General features: G+C 34.9%; 1 protein-coding gene across 5 annotated transcripts in view; it reads right to left on the minus strand.

Moving 5' to 3' along the window:
• Positions 1-26,060, minus strand: part of LRP1B (LDL receptor related protein 1B) — a 1,893,223-nt gene that overhangs the window by 738,704 nt on the left and 1,128,459 nt on the right. For all 5 annotated transcript variants that reach the window (XM_037849262.1, XM_037849261.1, XM_037849260.1 and 2 more), the window contains 3 exons: positions 24,910-25,026; positions 2,914-2,994; positions 1,621-1,788 (listed from right to left, as the gene is read on the minus strand). In XM_037849262.1, coding sequence (XP_037705190.1) covers positions 1,621-1,788; positions 2,914-2,994; positions 24,910-25,026 — 366 coding nt within the window. The remainder of the gene's footprint in view (positions 1-1,620; positions 1,789-2,913; positions 2,995-24,909; positions 25,027-26,060) is intronic.

Here is a 26,060-nt window from a genome sequence, read left to right on the forward strand (position 1 = left end):
AATCTTTACATATACTTTTTCCCCCTTTTGGGTTAATGATAAGCAAAAAGTTCTAGTTCATGTAAACAATTGGAACAACTAACTGAGTTGAGAAAGGACACAAGAATGAGACAGAGATAGAAGGAGAAAGGGAGGATAACTTAGGAAAGTTACTGGAAAGACAGATATGGTTAACTTACTGCATAATGAAGAATAAAAGAGACAGATAACATTAAGTAGTAGCTTTAAATATATTTCATTCCTTTCCCAATTTTGAAGCAAAATTGAATTCAAATATGCTCATGTTAATTCTTATAAGATATTGTCATAAAAAAATTTTAGCCATTTTCTGTTTTCATTACAGCTTCTATGTCCACTGCCAGAAAAACACATGAATCATGTCAAGACCAGTGATCATGAGGTCCCATGTTTCACTGCCTCATTACTCATGGGTCATTGTTTGACCATATTTGGATTATTGTTGACTCTTGTAACCCAGGTCATCCTGGTAAAACCAAATTTTTTTTTAAATGTCTTTGAAAAATTACTTAGGGAATTCAGGACAGAGGCAGGGTTTTTCTTCAAGAACCTAGTATTATGTAGATAATTTTGTCAGTAGCCCCATTTTCCAGCATTTAATAGTTGAAAGAGAGAAAGGAGAAAAAAAAAGAAAGACAAAAGAATCCATGTCAGAGGTAAGATATTTTAGAAAATTTCCATATTCTAGGTTGTCAAATATTTGCAGAAGACAAATATATCTCCTAGATAACACTTTGAAAATGCTTCCCTTTGTATGACTACATAGTACATGGTTCTCCCTTCTCCACCCCGTTAAATAAATCATTTTATTGTTTGTTTTCATGCTAGATTTTTAAATTGATTAAAGATAAGGACCTTGATTTTCCATCTTTTTATCTGTTCCTTGGGTCTAGCACAGTGCCTGGTACATGACAGGTCCTCAATAAATATTTGTAGCGCAAAAGAAAGAATGAATAACAAGTACTTTTAATTTCTTACCAGAAGGAAAACTTCTACTTAAAAGTGGTATTGATTGTGCAGAATGTTCAACTGGCTAACCATTTCTTTTTCTGCAATATTTCCAACAATTTCTTATTTATTATTATACCCTTTGGCTGAGTAACTTTTGCAAAATAACCAAGATAAATGACAAGCTCAGGCTACTCATGGATATGTTGAAAACAAGGGCCTTGATCTTCTTCCTCTCTTACCTTGCATCCCAGAAAGTCAATCAATTTAGAATATATCCCCATTTAATACAGGATTTTTAAAACCTTAAGAAATAAAAGGAAAAATTATAACTTCCTTTTACTTTGTTTATTTGTTTTTCCTTTTTGGGCTTGGTTTGGGGTTTAGTAATTCCAAAGTTGAAGGGAGTTAAGAAAAGTAGTAATTAAAGCATCAAATATGACGGTATTAAAAGGTATTGAGGTGAGAAACCAGGGACAGGAAAGTCAAGAGTGAGAAAAAGCAAGGAAATGAGCAACTTAGTTTACCCAGTCTCACATGTATATCTTTTATACAAAGAGCAATTTCTTTTTTATATAATATTTGTTCTCCACAACTCCAAAATATTATTTGTCAACTTAAAATGAGATTTCACAGAATCACAAAATTACTAACCTTCTTTGGTACAGTTGATTTGGGTTTCATCACTGAAGTCTCCACAGTCGTTGTCACCATCACAGGCCCAATGGCCTGGGATACACCTGCCACTGGAGCATTGGAACTGATTATCAAAGCAAGAGTGAACACAGCCAAATTCATCACTCCCATCCCCACAGTCGTCATCTGGAATGAAGCATCAACATTAAGTTTGTGGAAACCGATCCATGGAGAAATGTATTCTTTCAAAATATCTAACATCTCTTTTGGTATACCCAGTTTTGTTTTAGATTTTGAAAAAGATATGCTGAATCAACAGATCAATACTTCCTATTGACAATGGGAAAATTATTTTCATCTTTATACCGCTTCTCTTCTGACTTAGTATCAACTGCTGAAGTAAGAGAAAAAACAATCCTTGACCTTGGATTTTGAAGCTTAATTTTTATTTCACTCAACAGTGACTAACCACTGACTGAAATGCGTTATTGTGTCATGAAACAATTACTAACTGGGGTGATGTTCATGATTATAGAACTTTCATGAAATGATACAGGTAGTGATATACTTACTATGGAAAATTATTATTTAGCATCTACAGAAGTTACAACTATGTCTTCATTTCATTCTTTTTGTGACCACTCCCCAAAATGAGGACCCACTATGAACCCCTCCCCCTACTGGCTCCCATGTGTGCGCTGTTGTACACTATCATTTGCAATGTTTTATAGTCTTTATTAAAAACTGTTGCAGGAGGGAAGGCAGAGGAAGGTGATGTGCAAATAGATTTTTGAAATAAATGTCTGAGATTGCATAGATTTATATATAATTCCTTTACCTGTATTTGGCATAACTTAGCTTAATAATACTATTGAGTATAAGAAAAAGAAACATCATTTGCACATTAAGAAGCAAGGTGATAGTACTGAGACCATCTGGATAATTCTATAGTAATTTATAAACTACTCCATCCTTAAGTTACAGAGCATTTTATATAAATGCTTTGGGAAACCTTACTGTCCAGGTCATTTTCTCAATTGTCTCCTTTACTTCATATTTGTGCACTTAGATTATGTATAGCATAACATCTGAAAACAAATCTCCATCATGGCTATGGGGCTTTGCATAGTACTCCATTATCTTTAATGCTAATCTCCACTGAGGTGCCAGCTGTCCTGTCATCACTTGCCTTAGCTATTTTACTTGGCTCTGCAAGCTTATCTTACTAACTACCTCTGAAAGAGACAAGACAGTCAAGATAGCCAGGCCCCCAATCAACTCAGTGCTGTACAGCGAACATGTGGTACTTGCCAGAGTCGCAGTGCCATTTGCTGCTAATGCATCTTCCACTTTTGCATATAAATTGAGTCAGCGGCTCACAAGTTGGAAATTCTATGAAAAATATAAAAAAGTCCAGTTAGGAAACATATTATTGATTGTCCTTGACTTAATTTGTACCTCATATGCTAATGCGATCAGAACTCTTCCCTTCCCCTCAGAAAAGGCAAAGAGGAAACATAAGATAAACAAGTAAAGTGATTCTAACTTCTTGAGGGCAAAGGATACATAAAACTTTATCAACTTTTAACTGAGTACTTTTCGGGGATTGAAAGCCAAGGAGAAGCATTTGATGAGGGACAGTTTGGAACCATTATCTGCTGGAAAAATGAATAGAGGTCAGCTCCCTACATCAGCGGATTCATCGTCCACACTTAGAAAACAGGAATGGAACTCTACATTCTGGGGCTGCACATGCTTTATTAAAGGAGAAACGTCTTTTCTGAATATGGGAATCCAAAGTAGGAAAGTCACACCTAATTCTGCCTCTGCAAAATGTCAACATCACAAGTTGAAAGGAAAATACAACTTGATAAAATCAGTTTTGTTGGCAACATACAGTTACAAAGACTTTGAAAGTATAAACTTCGAGTCTATAAAAACAAAATAGAACAAAATAAAACCAAAAACACACCTAAAAAGCAACAGCAAAGTATTAGATTTTCAAATGAAAACCTATCCAATTAAATAAAAAGACTTCCTTTCTTAACCCTTAGGTAACTATTAAAAAAAAAAAAACAGAATTTGAATAAAAAAGATTTTTAAAAAGATAATTTGCCAGAGAAATATTAGTCAATTTGTAAGGCAATTTCATATAAAGATCAAATAATCAAGAGTAACTGATAAAAAAAGTAAAAATCATCAGAGAAAATTATAATTGACAAACAATTCATCCAAGGAATTTGGAACAGTTCACTAATATTTCTCAGGAGAAAGTTTTACTTTTCTTATTTCATATTGGTGAAAATAATTCTTTTAGAATTTACATGATTTGCTCAATGCCAGACTCCCAGGAGAAGATTAGTGGACTCATAAATCCTCAAATACAAGAGCTTACTTAATAGATATTTTTAAAATAAAAGAAAAAAAGAAGAGATGTTAACCACATCAGCTGACTGACATAGGGCAGGAGAAACTGAGGCACTAAAATAAATCTGTGGTCCATGTTCTTTAATATTGTACCTCTGACAGCTGAAGCCAGAGATATTTTGTGGCAACAATTTGTTTTTCTTTCTAAAACAAGAAAACAACTGACTTAGAATCATAAAATATATTTGATGAAAGTATTTTCAAATTATATTCTCCTGGTTATCTCAAGTTACCAGGTATGGGTGAAAAAAAGGTGATGGCCAAGGAGGTTCATGTTAGGCTGCCCACAGGCTGCCTCCCAATCAACTCATCTCCTATCTCTCTATACAAACTAGCCCTCTATCTATATATATTTTTAATTTTGGAGATTTTAGTATCAATTTATTTGAAGAAAAATAAAACAACAAAATGTATTTCTCTGATTTATAAAAGAAAAAAATCACTGATTATGTCCTATCATTTTAGCTCTGAGGAAACCGAAACTCAGATAAGTTAGTCTTCACTAAGGTTATATGCATCTTAGTAATGAAAAACAGGTCTTAGAATTCAGCTCTTCTAACTTTCCCTTCATAACTTTTTCTCCGTTACTGTCACTTTCCTATCTCTTTTTCATTTATCCATGAATGTATCTAAAGTATTATTTTACTCCATTCATATTTTTAGCATATATTAAACTTAAAAGTTAAATATATCCTATAAATTGTTTTACTATTTAAAGTGCACTTCTTCACGTTCATAAGAAATGTGTCTCTTTCTAGATGCTTCCATTATTTTAGCATTTGGTTCACAAGTTTATGTCCATATAATCCACTCCTTCATGATTTTAAAATGCTGGGTATGTCAATAATTTAAAATTCTTAATGTTATCTTTAAATTCTATAATACTCTCAGCTTTTAACTAAATTTTATAGGGCAGAACATATCAAAATTCACTGATCATTTCAGATACATGTCTTTAGACCTGCTCCTTGATCATTTCTATTTTAAGGGTTGAAGACTTCATATAATACTCCAGGTAGTAGTCCCATTCAAAAATACATTCCTGAACATTTCCTTTTTTCTATTTTTTTTAACCACTTTAAATGTACAATTCAGTGGTATTAATTGCATTCACAATACTGTGCAAGTATAATCACTATCTATTTCCAAAACTTTTTCATCACCTTAAGCAGAAACTCTGTACTCATTAAACAATAATTTCTCATTTCCCCATCCTCTCAGCCCCTGGTAACTGCTTATCTACTTTCTGTCTCTACCTGAGCATTTTCTTAGTACTTTGACCATGAAGCATATTGGTGACAATATTTTAAGAAAAGAATTTGAAATGACATTTCTATCACTCCTACAAGAATGGTTGGTATTTACCCCATAAAAACTCTGATTTTGTAAGTTAAAACTTAATACATTGACATAGTTCTTGGCAAATCATGAGTATCTAGAATTAATGGCAAAATAGGAGCAAATTAACTTTGTAGGTTGGTTTATGATAGTGTTAAAGATACATCATGTATATTACCCTCAAAGTAGTATTTCAAGTTAAAATTAGGGGCAAGAATTGTCATTCTTACTTTTAAAATAGTGCAACATTGAGTCATCTTTGGGGCCTGCAAAACCTCTCCCTGGTACGTAGCAGAGCTGGGGAAAAAGAGTCAGCCAGTGTGATGCAAGTTGATACCCAGGGAGCAGTCTTAAGGACAGCCACCCCTGGTACCGGCAATCGATTCAGCTGACAAGATGGATCAATATTATTTCACAAAGGACATGTAGGGGAAGTGGTGTCATCCTGTCAGATCTGGTCAATACGGAATTCCTGATTACCTACTTCTTTACTTCTTAAACTTGAATTCCTTTGTGTGCCTTTGCCTTTGAGTATATTCACCGGAAGTAGTGGCATTTGATTGGACATCATTACAAAATGAAACAGATCTTTATTAAATTTCATAGCTATCAAGGTCATGTCTTGAGCTCATACTTTCAGAGTAAATTTAACATTTTAAATTCAAGGAAATGTGGTAAGAACCTAATTATGATTCAAAGAAAGAAGTAAAAAGTACATAATCACTGATGTTTGAAGATAAAAGACCGTATCAAAAACTATCCATGCAGAAACCCAACAAATATTCCGACATACAAGAAGTACTAGAAAGAAAAGTGAAAATGCCCAAGGCATAACATAATCAATACTTCTAAGAGAGTTTTCTTTTGTTAGCTGACAAGATAATGAAAACTTATGTTTATGTTTCAAGAACCAACATGAATGTTGCCAAAAATATGCTTTCTTCCTTAGATAAATAATAGGTGTTCAATGTTTAGAAGATGTACTGCAGACATGAAACAGGGACTTTAAACAAAGCACTGATTCATGTTAAGTTTCAAGTGAGTAAACAATTAAATGTAGATCCATGATGAGATACAATTTAAAAACTATGTCCTTTTGCATCTATAAAAGGTTAATTCATATTTTGTAATCTCTCTCTCCTATAAACTTAAAAGTATATTGACAATATGTTATGAGTTTTACTAGGAAGAAAGAAATCACCTCAAACATCTAGAAACTTCAGAAATTTGGAGATACTTCATTGGATAGGAAATTTGGTAATTTAAGATTGCTTCCAGTTCTTAGATTCTAACTCTAAAAAATATACAAAAAACAAAACAAAACAAAACAAAAAAAAAACACTCTGGAAATGAGCTTCCAATAGGTAAAAAGAATTCTCAGAATGGATAAAAGAATCTACAAGTCAATGAGAATTCAATCTCTAAGAAAATGAAAAGCATAGACTTGCCCATACTAAAATATAACACATATACACACACACACTCACACACACACACACACACACACACACACACACACATACATATAATGCAGATGTTCTTAAACAATTGCATATCATATCTGGTTTATTTTTTTACATAAAACTTAGTTAAATCATTTCTCCTGGCAATCTTGTAGTCTAACACTTAACTTATGGGACCAAAAGGCAAATTACTGCCTATACAGAAAAAAAATTGGGAACTAGGAGAATACAGAAGGTAAATCAATGAAAAGAATAAAGGCTTTAAGTGAAGAGGAAAATGCAAGGGAGTTAAACTACTAATGTTTCATTCTTGTTTCCTTCTGAAAGCAGCATTTTTGGCCTTGGATAAATCACTCAGCCTCTCTGGTGTCAGCTTTTTGATTTGTAAAGTGATCTCTTGGGTCCTGTAAGTCCTAAAGATCAAGAAGTCAGAGGAAACACCACCTAGAAATACCTAGCACTCTGCAAGCATTTAATGCAGTGAGAAATAGGGTTCACCATCTGAATGACCCCTGGGGTTACTACAGTATTCCAATAAAACACAATAACTGATTTTCAAGAAGAAATGATACAACTAACAGAGAAATGTTACGATTACCTTTGGCTTGCTCTGCTGAATAAAGTTGTGAAATGTACAGTGCATTTTAGAGTTTCATAAAAAATAAACACAATGTAGGGTCACTCATTTTTCACTAATATAGGAAAATACTGTATCCATAATTCCTTGGTTTCCTACCCCTGGTGGTGATAGAAAAATGAAGTCTAACTACAGTATACTTTTTCCACTAAAAATAAAATAAAACAAAAGCCACTTAAAATATTCAACTTTTCCCCATCCTTTCCTATTAGAGATAATTAAAAATTTGAAAATGATATCTGAAACTTTTAGATTGATTCTGGATGCTTACTCTGTTTAAATATCAATATGAATTCTTATGTTTGACAAATATTTAAATGTTATACATAATCTTTTCTTTCTTGAATTTGTATAAATATCCTTTCACTTTGGCTCTTCCTTTTGACACCTATTGCAGGACACTTGAAATGATTACCTGATTAACTCCGAAAAAGAGAAAAATTATGAACCAATGTGGCTTATATTTTATCACATTACAATTACAGCAGGGAAAAGAAAACTATATTTTATCTCAGTACTTACTTCAACCTCATAGATATTTAATATGGATTAACAGACTGTTAAAAAATCTTCTATTGTTGCAGGTAGCATGCTCAATTTATCTATTATATCTTCCCCCTAAAATTTATTGCCAGATTATATGAATGCTATTATGTAAATTGCTACAATTTTCTCTGTCTCTCAAGGGTAATCACGGTTGGTGTGGTACTTAAATTTATTCAGTATACAATGCTTAAAGAAATATTTCCCAGGGAGGTAGGTTTTAGATCCAATTTATGTTTGTTTCCTGTCTGTGGCAAAATCTTTCCAACCTATGAATTTTCCTACTTACTCCTCCAGCTTTCTACTTTAGAAAAACTCTAGTTTATTGTTGGAGTCTCAAAATACAGTAATCATAGTCTGTGATCAAGTAACTGGCATATTACATAGATGAATCTGGTCTCTATCATTAATTATTTGGGAAATATATAAAAAATTCAAATTAAAGTAAATGACAAGATAAGAATATTATAGGAGTCTATGGTTAGGAAAGCATTACCTTAACCTGAAGAAGAGAATGATAATTATATTGCCTATTAATATTTATTGAGTATTAGGTACCAGGCTATCCCTATAGATACATTAACTCTACTTTTCATAGTAGCTCCATAATTTTTATTGCTAACCTTAATTTACAGAAGACACTATAAACTGCCTGAGGACACATTAAATAACTAGCAAGTGGCAGAGTTTAAATTTGAATACTGGTCTAATTCTTTAACAAACCCAATATGTTTTCACTATCCCATGCTGATATACCTTTAAAATGTATCTTTAAAAGAATATCACACCTTAAAAATAATTAGGGAAGGATTAAAAATATAATTCTCCATTCTGTGGTTCATGCCCTACATTTAAATTACAATTCAAACTACGACCTACTCTAGCGCATACAAATAACTATTGTAATAGAAAATTGTGCGTTTTAAAAAGTTATACAGATCTTAGAGCTACATCCTCTGAGAAGAACAAATAACATTTCTAGATGCCAACACTAGCAGTGGTTCCTGAGAGATACTACTTATACAGGACTGATTTCAAAAGATCCAATAGAGTAAATTCATTCTGGAGAAAAACATATGAGAAAGTGACCACAAATTGTCTTTGTATTGTTGCTCTTTCAATGTTGCTACATATCAACCTCTTTTTGTATATCATGTATAGTGCCAAGTTCGAAGAACATACGCTTTGAGGGTGGGTAAACTTGGGTTCAAATCTTGGCACATCACATATTAGTGTGAACGTGTCAGTTACTCATCATCTCTGATCCCAGATTCCTAATTGGTAAAACAGAGGGAAAAACAACTTCAAAAGTTGTATTCATTCAAAATATTTCATTGATAACGTTACAATACATAGAGTTCTAGGCCTTAGAGATCCATCACCTGGAAAGAATAAATGGATGAATGAATGAAATACTGGTAAACTCTAAGTATTTAGAATGAAATGTTGAGAAGTCTCCTTACCTAGATTGCTTAGAATCTAGTGTAAAAGACTTTGAGGATACAATTAAACAAATGATTACAATAAATCTCTGATAAATGCTATGATGAGATTAAAACAAATTTCATTTTTAAAAGAGACATTTTTAAATTATAGAAATTAAAAAACAAACAAACTATAATTCCATTGCATGGCATTTTTTCAAATGTCTCTAGTTCTGACTCATATGCTGGGATTAATAATTGTAGCAGTGGGTAGGCATGAGCAAAGAAACTTCAATGCCATGAAATGGTAGTCAAGATTGGCTGGGCTGCTATTTTTCTGTTTAATTTTTGTCATTAAAAAAATTAGAACATTCTTAATAAAAGTAGTTTATCAAAGTGCTTATGTGTGTTGAATCATTAATGAAAACAATGTATTTTGGGATTCCTTGTTCCTAGCTCCATGGTTGATTAGTTGATGTCCATTTACAATTCTGTTATCTTGACTATACTTAGAATATCTACGCAATTGACTTTTCTTTTATATACATGGAAAGCAAAGCACTCAGAGAAAAAAGAAGCAGGTGTCACTATAAATGAATCAAATTTATCTTTATGTCACCAAAACATATAAAATTCTGGTTATTATATCAATATTGGTTCAAGACATAATTATGGTTATAAATGGTTCTAAGGCCTCACTATTACTTATTCTAGTTACAGATATTTCTCCCCATATGTGCAAACAATATAAAAGACACCAAGTAATTAAATTGCAGTTGAGCTTCATACTGTCAGACGATGACTGCAAATGAGAAATCACAGGGTCATGTAGAGGAATAGATATCAATCATTTGTGATGTCCTTCAGTTCAAATAAAAGTGACATTATTTTTTTTTTGAATTTTATTTTGAAATAAATTCAAACTTACAGGAACAGTTGCAAAAACAATACAAACCCCATACACAGAACTCGAGCATACCCCAACACCCTCCACCGATACTCCAGATTCACCAACTTTAACATCCTGTCACACCACCATTTCTTTCTTTCCCTCCTTCCTTATCTATCATCCATTATCTATTGCTCTGTCTTCTGAACATATGAGAGCAAGCTGCACACATCCTTGAACAAACAATATAATTCACATATACATTTCCCATGAATAAGAACATTCATTTATGCAATCACGTTAAGCTTACATTCTATATTTCATTTTTTTCTTATGTCCCAACTATGTCCCTTTGAGCCTCCTGTCCTTCATCCTCAGATCCCATCCAGGATCATCCTTGGCATTTAACTGTCATTATCTATTTAGACTGTCTTTTTTTTCAATTGTGGAAACACATATACAGCATAAATCTTCCCATTCCAACCCCTCCCAAGCATTCCATTTAGTGGGATTAATCACACTCACAATTTTGCAATGCCATCACCTTCCCATCATCCATTACTAGAAATTTCCCTCACCCCAAACAGAAACCCTACACTCATTTCTTATTAACTCCCCAATGCCCCTTCCCCTACTTCTCGTAACCCATACTCTACTTTTCATCTCTATGGTCATATTCTCTGATACTTTCTTTGTGTTTACTGTGGGGCTTAAATTTAACATCTTAAGTCTATAACAACCTTGTTTTCTTTGAAACCAACTTAATTTCAATAGGACACGTAAACTATATTCCTATACTCCTCCATTCCCCCACCATTATGTAGTTCTTGTCAAAAATTATATATTTTACATTGAGTCCAAAACCACTGATTTATCATTACAGTTTATGTATTTTAGATCCTGTAGGAAGTAAATAGTGGAGTTACAAATCAAAAATACAGTAGTATTGGTGTTTATATTTACCATGTGATCTTTACTGGAAATCCTTATTTCTTAATGTGGTTTCAGTCAACTGTTTAGTGTCCCTTCCTTTCAGCCTACACAATTCCCTTTGGCACTTCTTATAGGACTGATCTACTGGTGATGAAGTCCCTCAGCTTTTGATTATCTGGGAATGTTTTTATCTCCTCCTCATTTTTAATCTCCAGGTGTTTGAAAATTTTCTAAGTCTCTCATGGTTATTGACTTCTATTTGTATTCCATTGTGGTCAGAGAATGTGCTTTGAATAAATTCAATTTTTTTAAATTTACTGAGGCTTGTTTTATGTCCCGGTGTATGTTCTATTCTGGAGAAAGTTCCGTGATCACTAGAGAAGAATGTGTATCCTGGTGATTTGGATCTAATGTTCTATATATGTCTGTTAAGTTTCTCTCTGTCTCTCTCTCTTTTCTTTGTTTCTTTGTTGGTAGGGCTCCCTTTAGTATCTGAAGTAGGGCAGGTCTTTTATTAGCAAAATCTCTCAGCATTTATATGTCTGTGAAAAATTTAAGCTCTCCCTCAAATTTGAAGGAGAGTTTTGCTGGATAAACTATTCTTTGTTGGAAATTTTTCCCTCAGAATTTTAAATATGTCATGCCACTGCCTTCTCGCCTCCATGGTGGCCGCTGAGTAGTCACTACTTCGTCTTATGTTGTTTCCTTTGTATGTGGTGAGTTGCTTTTCTCTTGCTGCTTTCAAAACTTGCTCCTTCTCTTCAGTATTTGACAGTCTGATCAGAATATGTCTTGGAGTGGGTTTATTTGGATTTATTCTATTTGGAGTTTGCTGGGCATTTATGCTTTGTGTATTTATATTGTGTAGAAGGTTTGGGAAGTTTTCCCCAACAATTTCTTTGAATACTCTTTCTAGACCTTTACCCTTCTCTTCCCCTTCTGGGACACCCATTAGTCTTATATTTGGATGTTTTATTTTATCTATTGTATCCCTGAGATCCATTTCAATTTTTTTTATTTTTTTCCCCATTCCTTCTTTTGTTCTTTCATTTTCCATTCTGTAGTTCTCGAGGTTGCTGAGTCGTTGTTCAGCTTCCTCTAGTCTTGTACTATGAGTATCCAGACTCTTTTTAACTTGGGCAACAGTTTCTTTTATTTCCATAAGATCATCTTTTTTTATTTACTCTTGCAATTTCTTCTTTATGCTCTTCTAGAGTCTTCTTCATGTCCTTTATATCCTGTGCCATGCTCTTCTTCATGTCCCTTATATCCTGTGCCATGCTCTCATTGTTTGTCTTTAGTTCTTTGATTAATTGCTCCAAGTACTGTGTCTCCTCTGATCTTTTGATTTGGGTGTTTGGGTTTGGGTTATCCATATCATCTGGTTTTATCGTATGCTTTAAATTTTTCTGTTGTTTTTGGCCTCTTGGCATTTGCTTTACTTGATAAGGTTCTTTTAGGATATGAAATATTATTGAAACACCAATCTCTAATTTGTCAGATCTACAGCTTTGTGGAGTACACTTTCTTTAACTAACCAGCAGATGGAGTCTGTGAGTCACCTATTCCCCTCAAGTCAGTTCTCCCCAACTTTGTCTTTGTGGTGTGTGGAGGTCTGATTCTTGTGGGGTTCAATTGGTGCACTAAGTTGGGGTGTGTTGTTGGTGCTGTCTGCCTTGAATGTGGGGCGTGTGTCTGAGCAGTTAGGGAGGCAGGGCAGCTTTAATAATCAAACCTCCCAGGTGTTCCTGGAGATTTAAGGCTGTTACAAGAGTCTAAACCTTCAGTTCAGTTTCACCACAGATTGTCTCTGCCGCTGACCCACAAGTCCTTGGTATTGGCGTATTGTCCCTGGGATTTCCGAGTGGGTCCCTCTTCCAAGCTGTGCCCTTCTTAGGGCCTCTGCTGAGGGATGGCTGTGCAAAGTCACAAGTGAACGCTGTACCTCAAGGGAAGTTCTGGGTTGCCGGGCCGTGCAGGGGCATTCCCAGCCTGCTGTAAGGTTGGCTGAATGGGGCGTGTTAATTTCCCCCTTTTCGCACAGCTCCGCCTCCCCAGCTCTTGGACAATTAGCTGTGGGTGCACTAAAGGCTATTGTCCATGCCCGATATTGTGGCAGTTGCTTGTGTTGCTGGAAACACTTTCTGTCACACTGGGTCCCTTGGCGCATCTCTGGGCTATGGCGCCTGCACAAGGCAGGAGTGTTCCCAGCCCACTGTGAAGATGGCTGCAAGGGGCGTGGTTTTTTTTCCCCTTTTGGCTAACCTTTATCTTCCTCACTCTGAGACAATTAGCAGCGGGTGTACGAAAGTCTATCTTCCACACCAAATAATGAGGCGTTTGCACAGCATGTTCTTGCCACACTTCACTGTGTGGTTCTTGCTGCTGTATCTGCAGATGCTTTTGAGTTTTTAAAAAAGAACTAATCTGCCTCCAAACGCCATCCCATGGTTTCCCCACACCGCAGTGCAGCTGCCAGACTTTCAGCTGGCTCACACACTCGTTTCCGAACACAGACCCCTGGTTTCACCAAGTGCATGTTCTCTGTGGATTTAGCAGACCTTGTCCACCTGGTGCATTGCTGGAACTGGTGTTCTGGGTCACTTTCTGGCTTTTATCTAGCATTTTCACAGAGGTGTTTTTTTTGCTCTGTCTCACCTAGCCACCATGTTAGGTTCTCCGACCAAGTGACATTAATTTTATTTAATTGTGATATGAGAACAAGTCTGCATAATATTCTTTCCTTGGAAGCTATTGAGACTTGTTCTGTGGCCTGGAAAATGTCTGGTTTTGTGGAATTCCTTAGTGATTTTTGCATGATTCCATGGCCTTCTTACATGGTTCTTTCATATTTCCAGACGCTGAAGGCAAATTAGAAATCACAGCATCAGATATCACTAGAACTAGCACATATATTTTTTCAGTTTCCCAATACAGAAATGATAAAAACCATTGAATAGACAGAATGTGAACATGGAGAGATGCCCACAATAGAATGGCCCCTTGGGAATTATGGGGTAAATCCAGGGTAACACCACAGGACTAAATCTAGATTCTAATTGTGCCTGGTGGCTGACACAGGTTTACAAGTGCGCATCTACAGTAACTGGGTATCCTGACCTTGTTGGTGAGCTTCCATCACTAAAACTCAGAGAATATTAATCAGGGATCCAAATATTTTATTGCACCCCAATATGTGGTTATATATTTAGTAAATTACATATATTTATTACTATTGCTAAAATTCAAATATATATTTTAAACTTTAAGCAGGTTCATAATAATTATAAATTCATATTTTATGTAAATCTATGATATGGAAACCTATATTTTAAATTGTCTCATTGAAAAGATCAGCATTAATTTTAACCTAGTAATGGGATTAAGGAACCAAGGGAGAGCAGTATGATTAATTACCCAAAGACTGTATTTGGTGTTTCCCATGGTTACAATTTTAATCCTCATTTTCCATATAGAGAAAAATACATTTTAGGGAGATTAGCTTTGTTTTTTTCAAGCTATCCTTAAGCAGACAAAATATAAACAACAATGCATGGTATATTAATAATAAAATCGATAAGGTGGATCATTATGACTGATCTGGGCATCAATCCATCCATTTATCCATCCATTTGTCAAAATAAATTTACAACTATCAGATGAAAAATATACATTTTTATTGTGTACACAAAGGAATTCCACAAAAACAGTTATTTCTCAGGCTATACACAGCAAGCTTCCAAAGAAGGAATATTATGTAGACTTTTTCTCAAACTGCAATTAAATAAAACTGATACATTTGTTTGAACAGAAGGATATCAAAAATGATTGAGATCCACTCCTCTACATGAAAATATTTTGAAAGAAGTATTTACTAAAAATACTTATGAAGCTGAGCAATAAATATTTTAACAATTAATCTTTGTTACTAGGTATGTGAGATGTTTTTATTATAAATGAGCAATTTTACCTTTTTATAGTACTCCACACTTTCCCTTTCCCTTTTTACCATTATAGTTTTATCATTGCTTTTAATTACTTAACTGTGGTAAACAGTTCTTACATTACTATGAGAATATAATATTATTTCCTATACATTAAAGTTGTGTAATTACATTTCTTATACAGTATTATTTAAAACTTTTAATGTACAGAATATTCTAGTCAAGAGGAAGTCAACAGATACTTAAAATTTTGAGAAATCAAAAAACAGTAGTTAAACTTATTACTAAAAATGTGGAGGTAGTAATCAAAAAATTCAGCCAAGAATTAAAAATGGATGCCATGGCAAAAGATAAAATGGGTGATGTAGAGTGACTCTTTTTCTATTTTTTCTTTTTTTAAGAATTTATATACTCCCTGATTTTTTTTTTTTTTTGGCTGCTTGTTTATTTATTTTTCAAAAAATTTTATTGAGATTTTTCACGTACCATACAATTATCCAAAGATCCAAAGTGCACAATCAATTGCATAGAGCTGTGCATCCATCACAATTAATTTTATTCTAATTTTTAGAACATTTTCATCACTCCAGAAGACAAATAAAGACAAAGAAGAAAACTCAGTTCCTCCCTTACCCCTAACTAACCCTCCCTCCATTATTGACTCATAGTACTTAAATAGTACATTTATTACTGCTGATGAAAGAATGTTAAAATACTGTTAACTGTAGTACATAGTTTGCAATAGGCATATTTTTTACCCTGTATACCCCTCTAATATTAGCTTCTAGTTATATTGTCATTCATTTGTTCTAGTTCATGATAGGGATTTCTAATATTTGTACAGTTAATCATGGATTGTCCACCACAGATTCACTGTTTTATACATTCCTCTCTTTTAACCTCCAACTTTCCTTCTGGTGACATACGTGACTCTAAGCTACCCCTTTCCACCACATAAACACACCATTCAGCACTGTTAGTATTCTTATAGTAATGTGCTACCGTCACCTCTGTCCATTTCCAAACACTTAGTTTCAACCTAGTTGACCATTCTGCTCATTATAAGCAACTGCTCCCCATTCTTTAGCCTCGTTCCATATTTGGTTAACTTATATTTCATGTCTATGTTTTTACATATTATGATTAGTTCATATCAGCGAGACCATGCAATATTTGTCCTTATGTGTCTGACTAATTTCACTCAAAGTAGTGCCCTCAAGGTTTCTTCATCAACCCATTTTTTTTAAAGACGGTTTTGTTCATCCACCATATTTTCTGTCCTAAGTAAACAATTGGTGGTTCTCTGTATAGTTACATATTTATGTATTTACCACCATCACTACTATCTATATATGGACATCTCCATTTCTTCCACAAATAAGGAGGAAGAGTCAAAGAAGGTAGAGAGAAAAAAGAAAAAGAAAGAAAAAAAACATGACAGCTGAAAAGCAACAAAAGGAAAGATAGAATTAAAGTGCAATAGAAGAGTCAAACAAATCACCAATGCCTATAGTCTCTAGTTCACATTGATTGTATTTTTCCCCAATACTACCCTATTTTTAACACCTTGCAAGGTTGACATTCATTTATTCTCCCTCATGTAAAAATATATTTGTACATTTTATCATAATTGTTGAGCACTCTAGGTTTCACTGAGTTATACAGTCCCAGTCTTTATCTTTCCTCTTTCCTTATGGTGTTCCACATGCTCCTAACCTTCCTCTTTCAACCATACTCACAGTCATCTTTGCTCAGTGTACTTACATTGCTGTGCTACCATCACCTAAAATTGTGTTTTAAATCTCTCACTCCTGTCTTTTCCTATCTGTCTGTAGTGCTCTCTTTAGTATTTCCTGTAGTGCAGGTATCTTGTTCACAAACTCTGTCATTGTCTGTTTGCCAGAGAATATTTTAAACTCTCCCTCATATTTGAAGGACAATTTTTCTGGATATAGGATTCATGGTTGGCAGTTTTTCTCTTTCAGTACCTTAAATATATCACACCACTTTCTTCTTGCCTCCATGGTTTCTATTGAGAAATCTGCACATAGTCTTATCAAGCTTCCTTTGTATGTGATGGATCACATTTCTCTTGCTGCTTTCAGGATTCTCTCTTTGTCTTTGACATTTGATAATCTGATTATTAAGTGTCTTGGCATAGGTCTATTCAGATCTATTCTGTTCAGGGTATGGTGCACTTCTTGGATATGTAATTTTATTTCTTTCGTAAGAGATGGGAAATTTTCATTCATTAGTTCCTCTATTATTGCTTCTGCCCCTTTCCCCTTCTCTTCTCCTTCCCGGACACCCATGACATATACATTCATGCATTTCATGTTGCCATTCAATTCTCCGAGACATTGCTCATATTTTTCCATTCTTTTCCCTATCTGTTCTTTTGTGTGTAGGATTTCAGGCATCTTGTTCTCCAGTTCCTGAGTTTTCTTCTGCCTCTGGAAATCTGCTGATGTATGTCTCCATTGTGTTTTTCATCTCTTGTGTTGTGCCTTTCATTTCCATAGAGTCTGCCAGTTGTTTTCTGAAACTTTCATTTTCTATCTTACGTTCACCCAGTGTTTTCTTTATAGCCTTCATCTCTTTTGTTATATCTTCCCTGAACTCATTGATTTGGCTTAGCACATTTCTTTGAAAATCTTTAATAGATTGTTTCATTAAAGTGAAACAGTATCTCAACTGTATGTTGACTGAGGCTTAAGTTTGCTCCTTTGACTGGGCCATATATTCATTTTTCTTAGTGTTGGTTGTAGTTTTCTGTTGTTTAGGCATCTGGTTTCCTTGGTTACCCCATCAGGTTTTCCAAGACCAGCATGAGCTCAGGTCTCAGGAGGTTTTCCCTGAGGTTGTGTCTTAGAAGATTAACAGACTTACCTGTGAGGTCTCCAGTCACTGTGCTTTTCCTAACCTGCCCAGTGGGTGGCACCTGTCAGCCTGTCACTCCCGACTGGTGTAAGGAGGTGTGGTCCCTTCAGTTTCAGTTTTGGCTGTTTTTCCCCCAGCTCTGGGGTCTGGTTCTGAAGGGAAAGCTGGGCCCCACCTCCTTACTCTTTGGGAAGATAAAAACCCTAGGGATTTATCGTCTACATTTGAATAGTTGTCTCTCTGACTCTGTCATCTCCACTCCTGTCTGGATCAGAGCGCTGGGAACTGACAATCCCTGAGGCTCTCTCCCTGAAAATGACTGCAGCTCTTTCCTCTGAGCCCCTCAGTTTGAAAGAGAGGAAGACGGACAGAAAGCCCCCTTTTGGAGCCAGTACACAGCCTCCCAGTTACACTTGTTAGCCATAGGTAACAACCTGTCTTCTGGGCTTCCCCTTCCAGTACAGAGAGTCTTTTGGTTCTTTAAGGTCAGTCATCACTAAAAGCCTCTGTCTGCTTGTTGGGGGTTTGTAGCTTGTATTCCGCAGTCTACATTTGTTAATTAAAACCCCAGTTGGAGCTCAGCTGAGCTATATTCACTCACTACGCTTGGAGAGTGCTGCTAGTTTCTAGCATAGCGAGGCTTTGCAGTTTGGTCTGCCATTGCGGGAGGGAGCTCCCGGCGCGGTTCCACAGCTTTTACTTACAGATTCTATGCTGTGACTTCAGGCATTCCTCCCAATCCAGGTTGGTGTACAATGTGTGGACAGTCACGGCTGTCCCCCAGCAGTTATTCCAGATTATTTACTCGTTGTTCCTGGTTATTTATTAGTTGTTCCAGGGGACTGATTAAATTCCATTCCTCTCTATGCTGCCTTCTTCTGACTGCTACTCCCTGATTTTTTAAAGCTAAATGTATCATGTATATTCATCATATATCTGATTAAAAAAAAATATATTAACAGAAATTGTCTAGTGTATGGACATATTTTTAACTCAGTACCATGTAAGGACCCAATATTACTGTCTAAGAATTTATACATACCAAAGCAAAGGATATGTATAAATCATCTGTTAAAAAGAATGCAGCAATACTTAGAGAATTCACACGTGAGGACATCAGACAGAAGTGTTATTCTATCTTCTTGTTTCCTTCATAATATTTGTCACAATATAAATTATTTTCTTAATTTTTCTCTTCATTGAAGTTTATGAGGAATTCAGCTCCTGACCAAAATCCTATGTATAACTTTTCATTCCAGACCATAGGCAATTGCTAAGGCTTTAGCTGATAGGTCTTATGGGGGAAGCTGCACTCCTCCACTAGGCTTAGTGCATGGCCTGTGCACTGCATTCTCTGATGGAAATTGCAGTCAAGGACTCGGACCCCCCAGACAGCCATGCTTTTAGGCTTAATTTTATTGCTAGCACAGGCCTGCTTCAGGTGCCTCTGCTTATGAGGCAAGGAGGAGAGGGGTAGTAGTGATGAGGTCTTGGAGATATTTTTCTCCCCTCTAATTCAATACTTGATGCTTTTTCCCCTTTTAGTCCTTCTCTTTCCTTCCCGCAATCCCCAGGTCCATAAACTGCAGGAGCCTTTTGTAAGGGGCTCCCTTGGCAGTGAGATGACTCCCAAGTTTTCCCTGGAGTGGTTCGATGGGGAAAATGCGACAGAGGGAGAACTGACTTGTCTCCACCATAGCCTCTTGCTTGCAGTATCCAGTTAAGAGATTAAAAGCTTGACTGTTATTTTCATTTTGGCTTGTCATAATCAGCTGTTTTTGACACCTGGCAACTCAGCTCTGGTCTCTCAGCTCAGCACAGCTCATATATATTTTTTTTCCCTTCTCTCCCTAACCTTGCCTTCTTGTTCTCCCCTTTACCTCAGTATTCAGGAAACAGTGGATGAAAACACTAGACTAAGTCTAACTGGACTCTAGATTATAAGGAAACATTTCACAATATTTGGAGAACAGATCAATATAATAACTAGGGGCTCTAAAAAGGAGGCCAATTAAAGAGGATTCAGAAATTATACCCCAACTGCCTTCCTGACCTATATTCTGGGGAGATGTCCCAACCTCAATCACCTCAGGTCTGCACAAATTCCAGAGAAGATCTTTTCACAGTAATGAGAAGAATCAAACAATTCAAATGTGGACATCTGTAGAAGACTGTGCTTACAGAATGCAGAGCTCTGGAGGAGTTTTGAATTTGTTTCCTCCTCTCTTGCCAAGGATTATGATTTCAGGAGGATGTAACTTTCTGTAACTCCAGTTAGAGGGGACCACATGGCCAAGGACTGAAAGGAAAATGATGGAAAATTGCTGCTACCAGCTGTAGCAAACTGTAGCTCATGACCCAGACTGCAGCTAAGTAGAGGAATCATTCTTATAGGCAAATTGGACCCATTTAAAAATAGTGCACCAAACAATAGAGGTAGTGTTGGGGATTGAATTATGTCCCCCACCAAAGGCATGTTCAGGGCCCAATCCCTGGTCCTGTGGGTGTGAACCCATTTGCAAATAGGACCTTTAAAGATGTTGTTAGTTCATGTGTGCCCAACCAAAATGAGTGTGGGCCTTAATCCAATATGGCTGAAGTCTTTATAAGAAAAGGAAATTGGTCACAGGAGGAAGAAGCCACAGGGAGCAAAGAGAAGCCTGAAGACAACAGAATGCATAAAAGAAAGAAGTTGCCACCATGTGCATTGCCACATGAGGGAACAGCCAAGGAATCATTAAGATTGACAGCCTGTCAGAAGCTACTGACCCTGGCAGGAAGCAAACCATCTAACCTCTGAAACCATGAGCCAATAAATTCCTCTTGTTAAGCCAACCCATTGTATGGTATTTGTTTCAGCACCTAGGAAATTAAGACAGGTGAAATAAAGACTTTAAACCTGCCCAAAAAAATGAATTTGACATCAACAATGAAAAGGATACAGTGACAGAAATAACTTGCTGATATTTTTCAGGCTAATATGCACATAGTTTGCTGTTTTAAAAAGAATATAAAAGTGATATGTTTCTTGGATCAATATAAGACTTCAATCTGACACCTTTCAAAACACTAAATTTAATATCTAAAAATTGGGAATTGAGAAATGTTACTATTTTCTTAATTGATTTCAATTGGGTTTCTCCAACTCTAGCAATGCAATGTTGGAATTATGTACAGATAGAAAGATAGCTTCCATTGAGAATAGAAAATGATGTGAAAGGAAGAAAGAAGAAAAAGAGGGCACATCTACATTTTAAAAATTTCTATAAGTCTTTTATTGAATGATTATTATATATACTTTATGCAGTAAGCAATGGTTCTCAAATTTGACTGCATATTAAAATCACTTGGGAAACTTTAAAATTACTGATTATTGAGTCACACTGTCAGAGATTCCTACTTAATTAGTCTAGCGTAAGGCATGGGCATTGGCACTTCTTTTGAAGGTCCATAGGTGATTCTTTTATTAACAGCTAAAGTTGACAACTAGTGCTAAGTTTTATCCTGTAAATGAAATTGACCATACAGTTCCTTGACATAAGGCCCACTTCTGACCCAGAGTTCACAATTTGAACACGTTCCCTCTTGTTTGTTGCATCAATTTACAGTTTCTCCTCTCTAAATGTGAAGAATTCTAAGAAAGTTAAAAGATTGTTTAAAGATTGATTAAAGTGGAATCCTCAGTGGGCCTGCCTAATTATGTAAGTATTTGTCCACATAAAATCTCAACCTAGAATGTGCAATTAAACTTGTTGTGAAGGCAAATGCAAGTAAAATGAATTAGGTTTGTAAATAGGTACCAGAGAATTCTACTGAAAATTTGACCCTCAGTTCCAGTAACTTCAGCTCCTAATTACTATCAGAAGCACTGCCAACCATAGGCTTCCCATATTTTTAAACCTGAGTTTTACTATGATTACAGTATAAAACAGTAGCTATTAAAGATAACAGAGATTGTTCATGGAACTAAAATATAAAAATAACTGATTGCAGTCTTCTAGCAGTATTAAACCCATGGGAACTTGGCATATTCCAATGGCAAAAGTGAAATATGGTCGGTCTAAATTTTATAATGATCCTTAATAAAAACATGGATTAGTTGAACCTATATTTATTACTAGACTACTGCCAAATAGGATTAGTGATTTTTTTTTTTTTAAGAATTACAGTGAATTGAACAATTCACAATTTTCTTTGTCATTTTGTAATCAGTACAGGGACAATTTCTGTTATTAGAGAGATCTATGCCATTCTGTTTTACAACTTTAAAAGTGAATTTTCGCCTACTAGAGCTTGTCTGTCAGCTTCTCTTCAGATATAAATTTTTATTTAAAATGACAATTTGAAAGGCAAATATGGAACATATTTAGAAACATGTTTGTTGTTACATTGTAAAGTGTAAAGGGTATCAAGAATAATCCATGTGGGTTCTTTACTAACACTGTAAAATTTGGCCATATTTCAGAAACCAAACTTTCTGGCAGCTAAATTGTCACTATGTGTTCATGTGCAGTGGTGGCTTGACTTATGAAAGCCAATCTTCAAATTTTCTGGAACTTACGAATCAGGTGTTAAGCACACAGCCATTATTTAAAAATAAATTATATAAATTTATAATTAATGTTAAAATAAAATTAAAAATACTCAAGACTCAAAATTTTCTAATTATTTTACTATATTGCATTTGAGGTTATTTACATCCATTGTTTCTGTACAGTAGAAATACTATATAGTGGTGTGCTATTGCATATCTCCCAAAGTGCATTCAGTGACACCATGACGGTAACTTGTAATCAGCTCTGGTGGGAGTATTTACCCTACAGAAATGGGAAAAATCTACAACAGTCCCTCCCCGCCACCAGGAGACATGGAAACATCTAAACACGTAAAGGAATAAAAGCCATTATAAATGTATGTGCATGTAAATAAGTTACTCACAGAAGTATAATGGCATTATCTGCCCACTACTGGCTCCCATGCATGCATGGCTCCCCAAACAAAATCAACCTGACCTGAAATGTCTGGGCTTTCATTCTAAGCATAACTGGATTCATGGCCTGGCCCTGCTATTTACCAGTCTAATGATCTCAGGAAACTTATTAAAAGTATCAAATCTCAGCTCCCTTATCTGTAAAATGTGGACAGTAATGTTTCTCAAAGATCTGTTGTAAAGATTGAATAAGAAAATAAATGTCTCAACCCCTCCAACTCCTCACCCCCCTCAACTCTTGAAAGACAAGTTTGCTGGTACGATTATTTAGATTATTATTAAAATTTTTTTCCTCATTTGATTCAAATAAATTGCCATTAAAATGAAGAAAAAAGTGTTGCATTATACCTTTTACTAAAAATAAGTCAGCTCAAAGACCTAATAGAAGTTCTCTAATGAGCTCATACTTTTTCTCAATATTTTTTACGTTTTTTTGTCTGAATTGGCACTCTGATTCCAGAGCCTCTCTTCATTTAATGTTTTCAAGTTGTTCTTTAGCTGGATGAGGATGCAGAGAACAAGACAGGAATCAAGTTCTCTTAAAAAACAGAGCCAGTTTGAGGCTGACTCAGTTAGGTTTTGGACCAAATGATTAGTTTAAACATTGGAAAGGAGAGACCCTATATTCTCAATTCCCTTTTGGGGGGCAGGCTCCTGTAATTCTACATGCTGAATGTATATTTGCTATTGTATGATCCTCTACTGCTATCTTCCTCACCATTGCTTTTCAATCCTACTGTCTTCTTTACCATATCAATTAGCACTACTTATTTTTATCAAGTGTTATAAATTCAAATGTCTATAGAGACTTGTTAATCTAGGATAAGAATACTTTTTTAAAAAGAGTTTTAGGTAAGCAGAGAATGCACCTCTTAAACAGAGTCATTTGAATTGAGGGGTTTTAAAAAATGTATTTTCCAACTGTTAAAAATATAATTGAGGTTAAATTATTAAAATGTCTACTATTTACATCATATATTAATAAATATGTTATACATGTCTAATTTATGGATAACGTTTCCCCATAGTAATTTTTGAAACTCCTAACCATGCCTGAAAAAAAGGACAAGTTTCAGAAAAAAACAGTTCATTCCCCTTCTGTCTCCCAATATATGATTGAAACAGATGTAATAAAATATATTGATACATGAGTATAAATGAGAGAAATTAAAATTTCAACTTTAACAATAAATTTTTACTGTTTTCAAAGTAGCAGAATTAGTGAAGTGACCAGAATATATTATTTGTTTATAAAATAAAAATAAATAAATAAAATCAATTTCTACAATTTAAGCCAAAAAAAAAAAAAAAACAAAAAAAACCTCAATACATTAAGTTAAACACATAAAGAATTTGGTCACTCAGAACTGTATGACTCCATAGAAATCAAACAAATGGCATGTCAACTATATAATCTCAGCTCAGATTGTTTATTGTTCTCAGAATTTAACAAATACATGCCAATAAGAAACTTTTACTCCAAATGTTGCTCAATGAGCTATTGCATTGAATTGAAAAGTTTAATCATTACACACAAAATTAATAATGACCATTTACAAACGTCCTGTTAGCCTTATGATAACTACTTCCTAATAAACCTGCAGTGTTTGGACCATTTATTTTAGCCAAGAATACTGTTACTGCATCATGAATGGGATATGTTCTGAAGTTATCATTAAAATACATATTCAGTATCAAAAGGTAGTAATAAAAAGAAGCATATCTTCTGCTTTGCCAACTTGTAGTTATAAGGAAATAAATAGCTTTTTAAAAGGGATGATAGTGATAGAATCTTCTATCAGTCAGTTTCTACAATAGAATGTTTCACTGATAACTTACCGCAAGATGCCATTTCATCCGTCTGGTCACCACAGTCATCTTCCCTGTCACACAGCCATGCTCGGGGAATGCAGCGCCCATTTCCACAAGAAAACTGATCCATCTGGCAGGTTCTGGCTATGATGATCAATTAATATAAAACAGTAAATTTAGAGGTTCTTTGGAAGAACATCAAAGATAGAATAACATCATGCAATAATTCTGTGTCCATAACAATAGTTATAGTCTTTTAAGATAAAATATTTTAAAAACAAAGTTTTATTTAATTTTTGACAATGCCAATTTGCTTGTCTTCTCTAAAGTTCAAATGCTTTACCCTTTAATTAAAGTTACTGCTGAATGACAAGATACTCAGTAATCCTCACACTTCCATAAATGAAGCTATGAATTCATTATTTTAGAATTTTCCCCTGACACATGCTTATGAATATATGGTTGAATTAAATTTCTTCCAACTTTTAATTAATGGAGAAGAATTTTGTATAGTGTTTGCCAAGAAACCAAGAAAACTTTTGCTATAACATAGGAGGAAAGATTTGGAGAATAACTCAGTTTAGCTAGTTGTAATCATGGAATCAGAGTTATCTTTTCTTTTAATACTGTCAATTCGTTTACTTCTCGATCTCTAAATGCTCCAGTGAATGGAGCATGAACATAGAACATATGTTCTAAGACACACATTTATCGTTAAGATGAATTTTTAAAAAACTGACCTTTGGCACAGCTATATAAAAAGGTATGGGTTTTTCTTGTATTTTATTTTATTCTTAACAGCTTTATTGAGATATGGTTCATATACCACACAATTAATCCATTTAAAGTATACAATTCAAAGACTTTTAGTACAGTCACAAATATATGCAACCATCACCACAGAATGTATGATTTTTTAATGAAATTATATTAATGAATTCTGCTTTGGGCTCCTAAAGGGTTTCTATGAACACAAACATGGAACCTTGCTTTGCAAGCTAGCCAAAAGGCATTCGTATAAAATTATTAAATACAGGGATTATATTCTTCAGAGAATTTGACTATTTTTGTTACCATCAGGTCAACTTCTGAAAGCATGAAAGGCTAAATAGCTTCTCTGCCCCCTCCCTCTATCCTTGCTTACTTCCAGGCCTTTGATTGTTACATGTTTATTTATG

The sequence above is a fragment of the Choloepus didactylus genome, chromosome 9 (genome assembly GCF_015220235.1).
Source record: "Choloepus didactylus isolate mChoDid1 chromosome 9, mChoDid1.pri, whole genome shotgun sequence".
Lineage (NCBI taxonomy): Eukaryota > Metazoa > Chordata > Mammalia > Pilosa > Megalonychidae > Choloepus > Choloepus didactylus.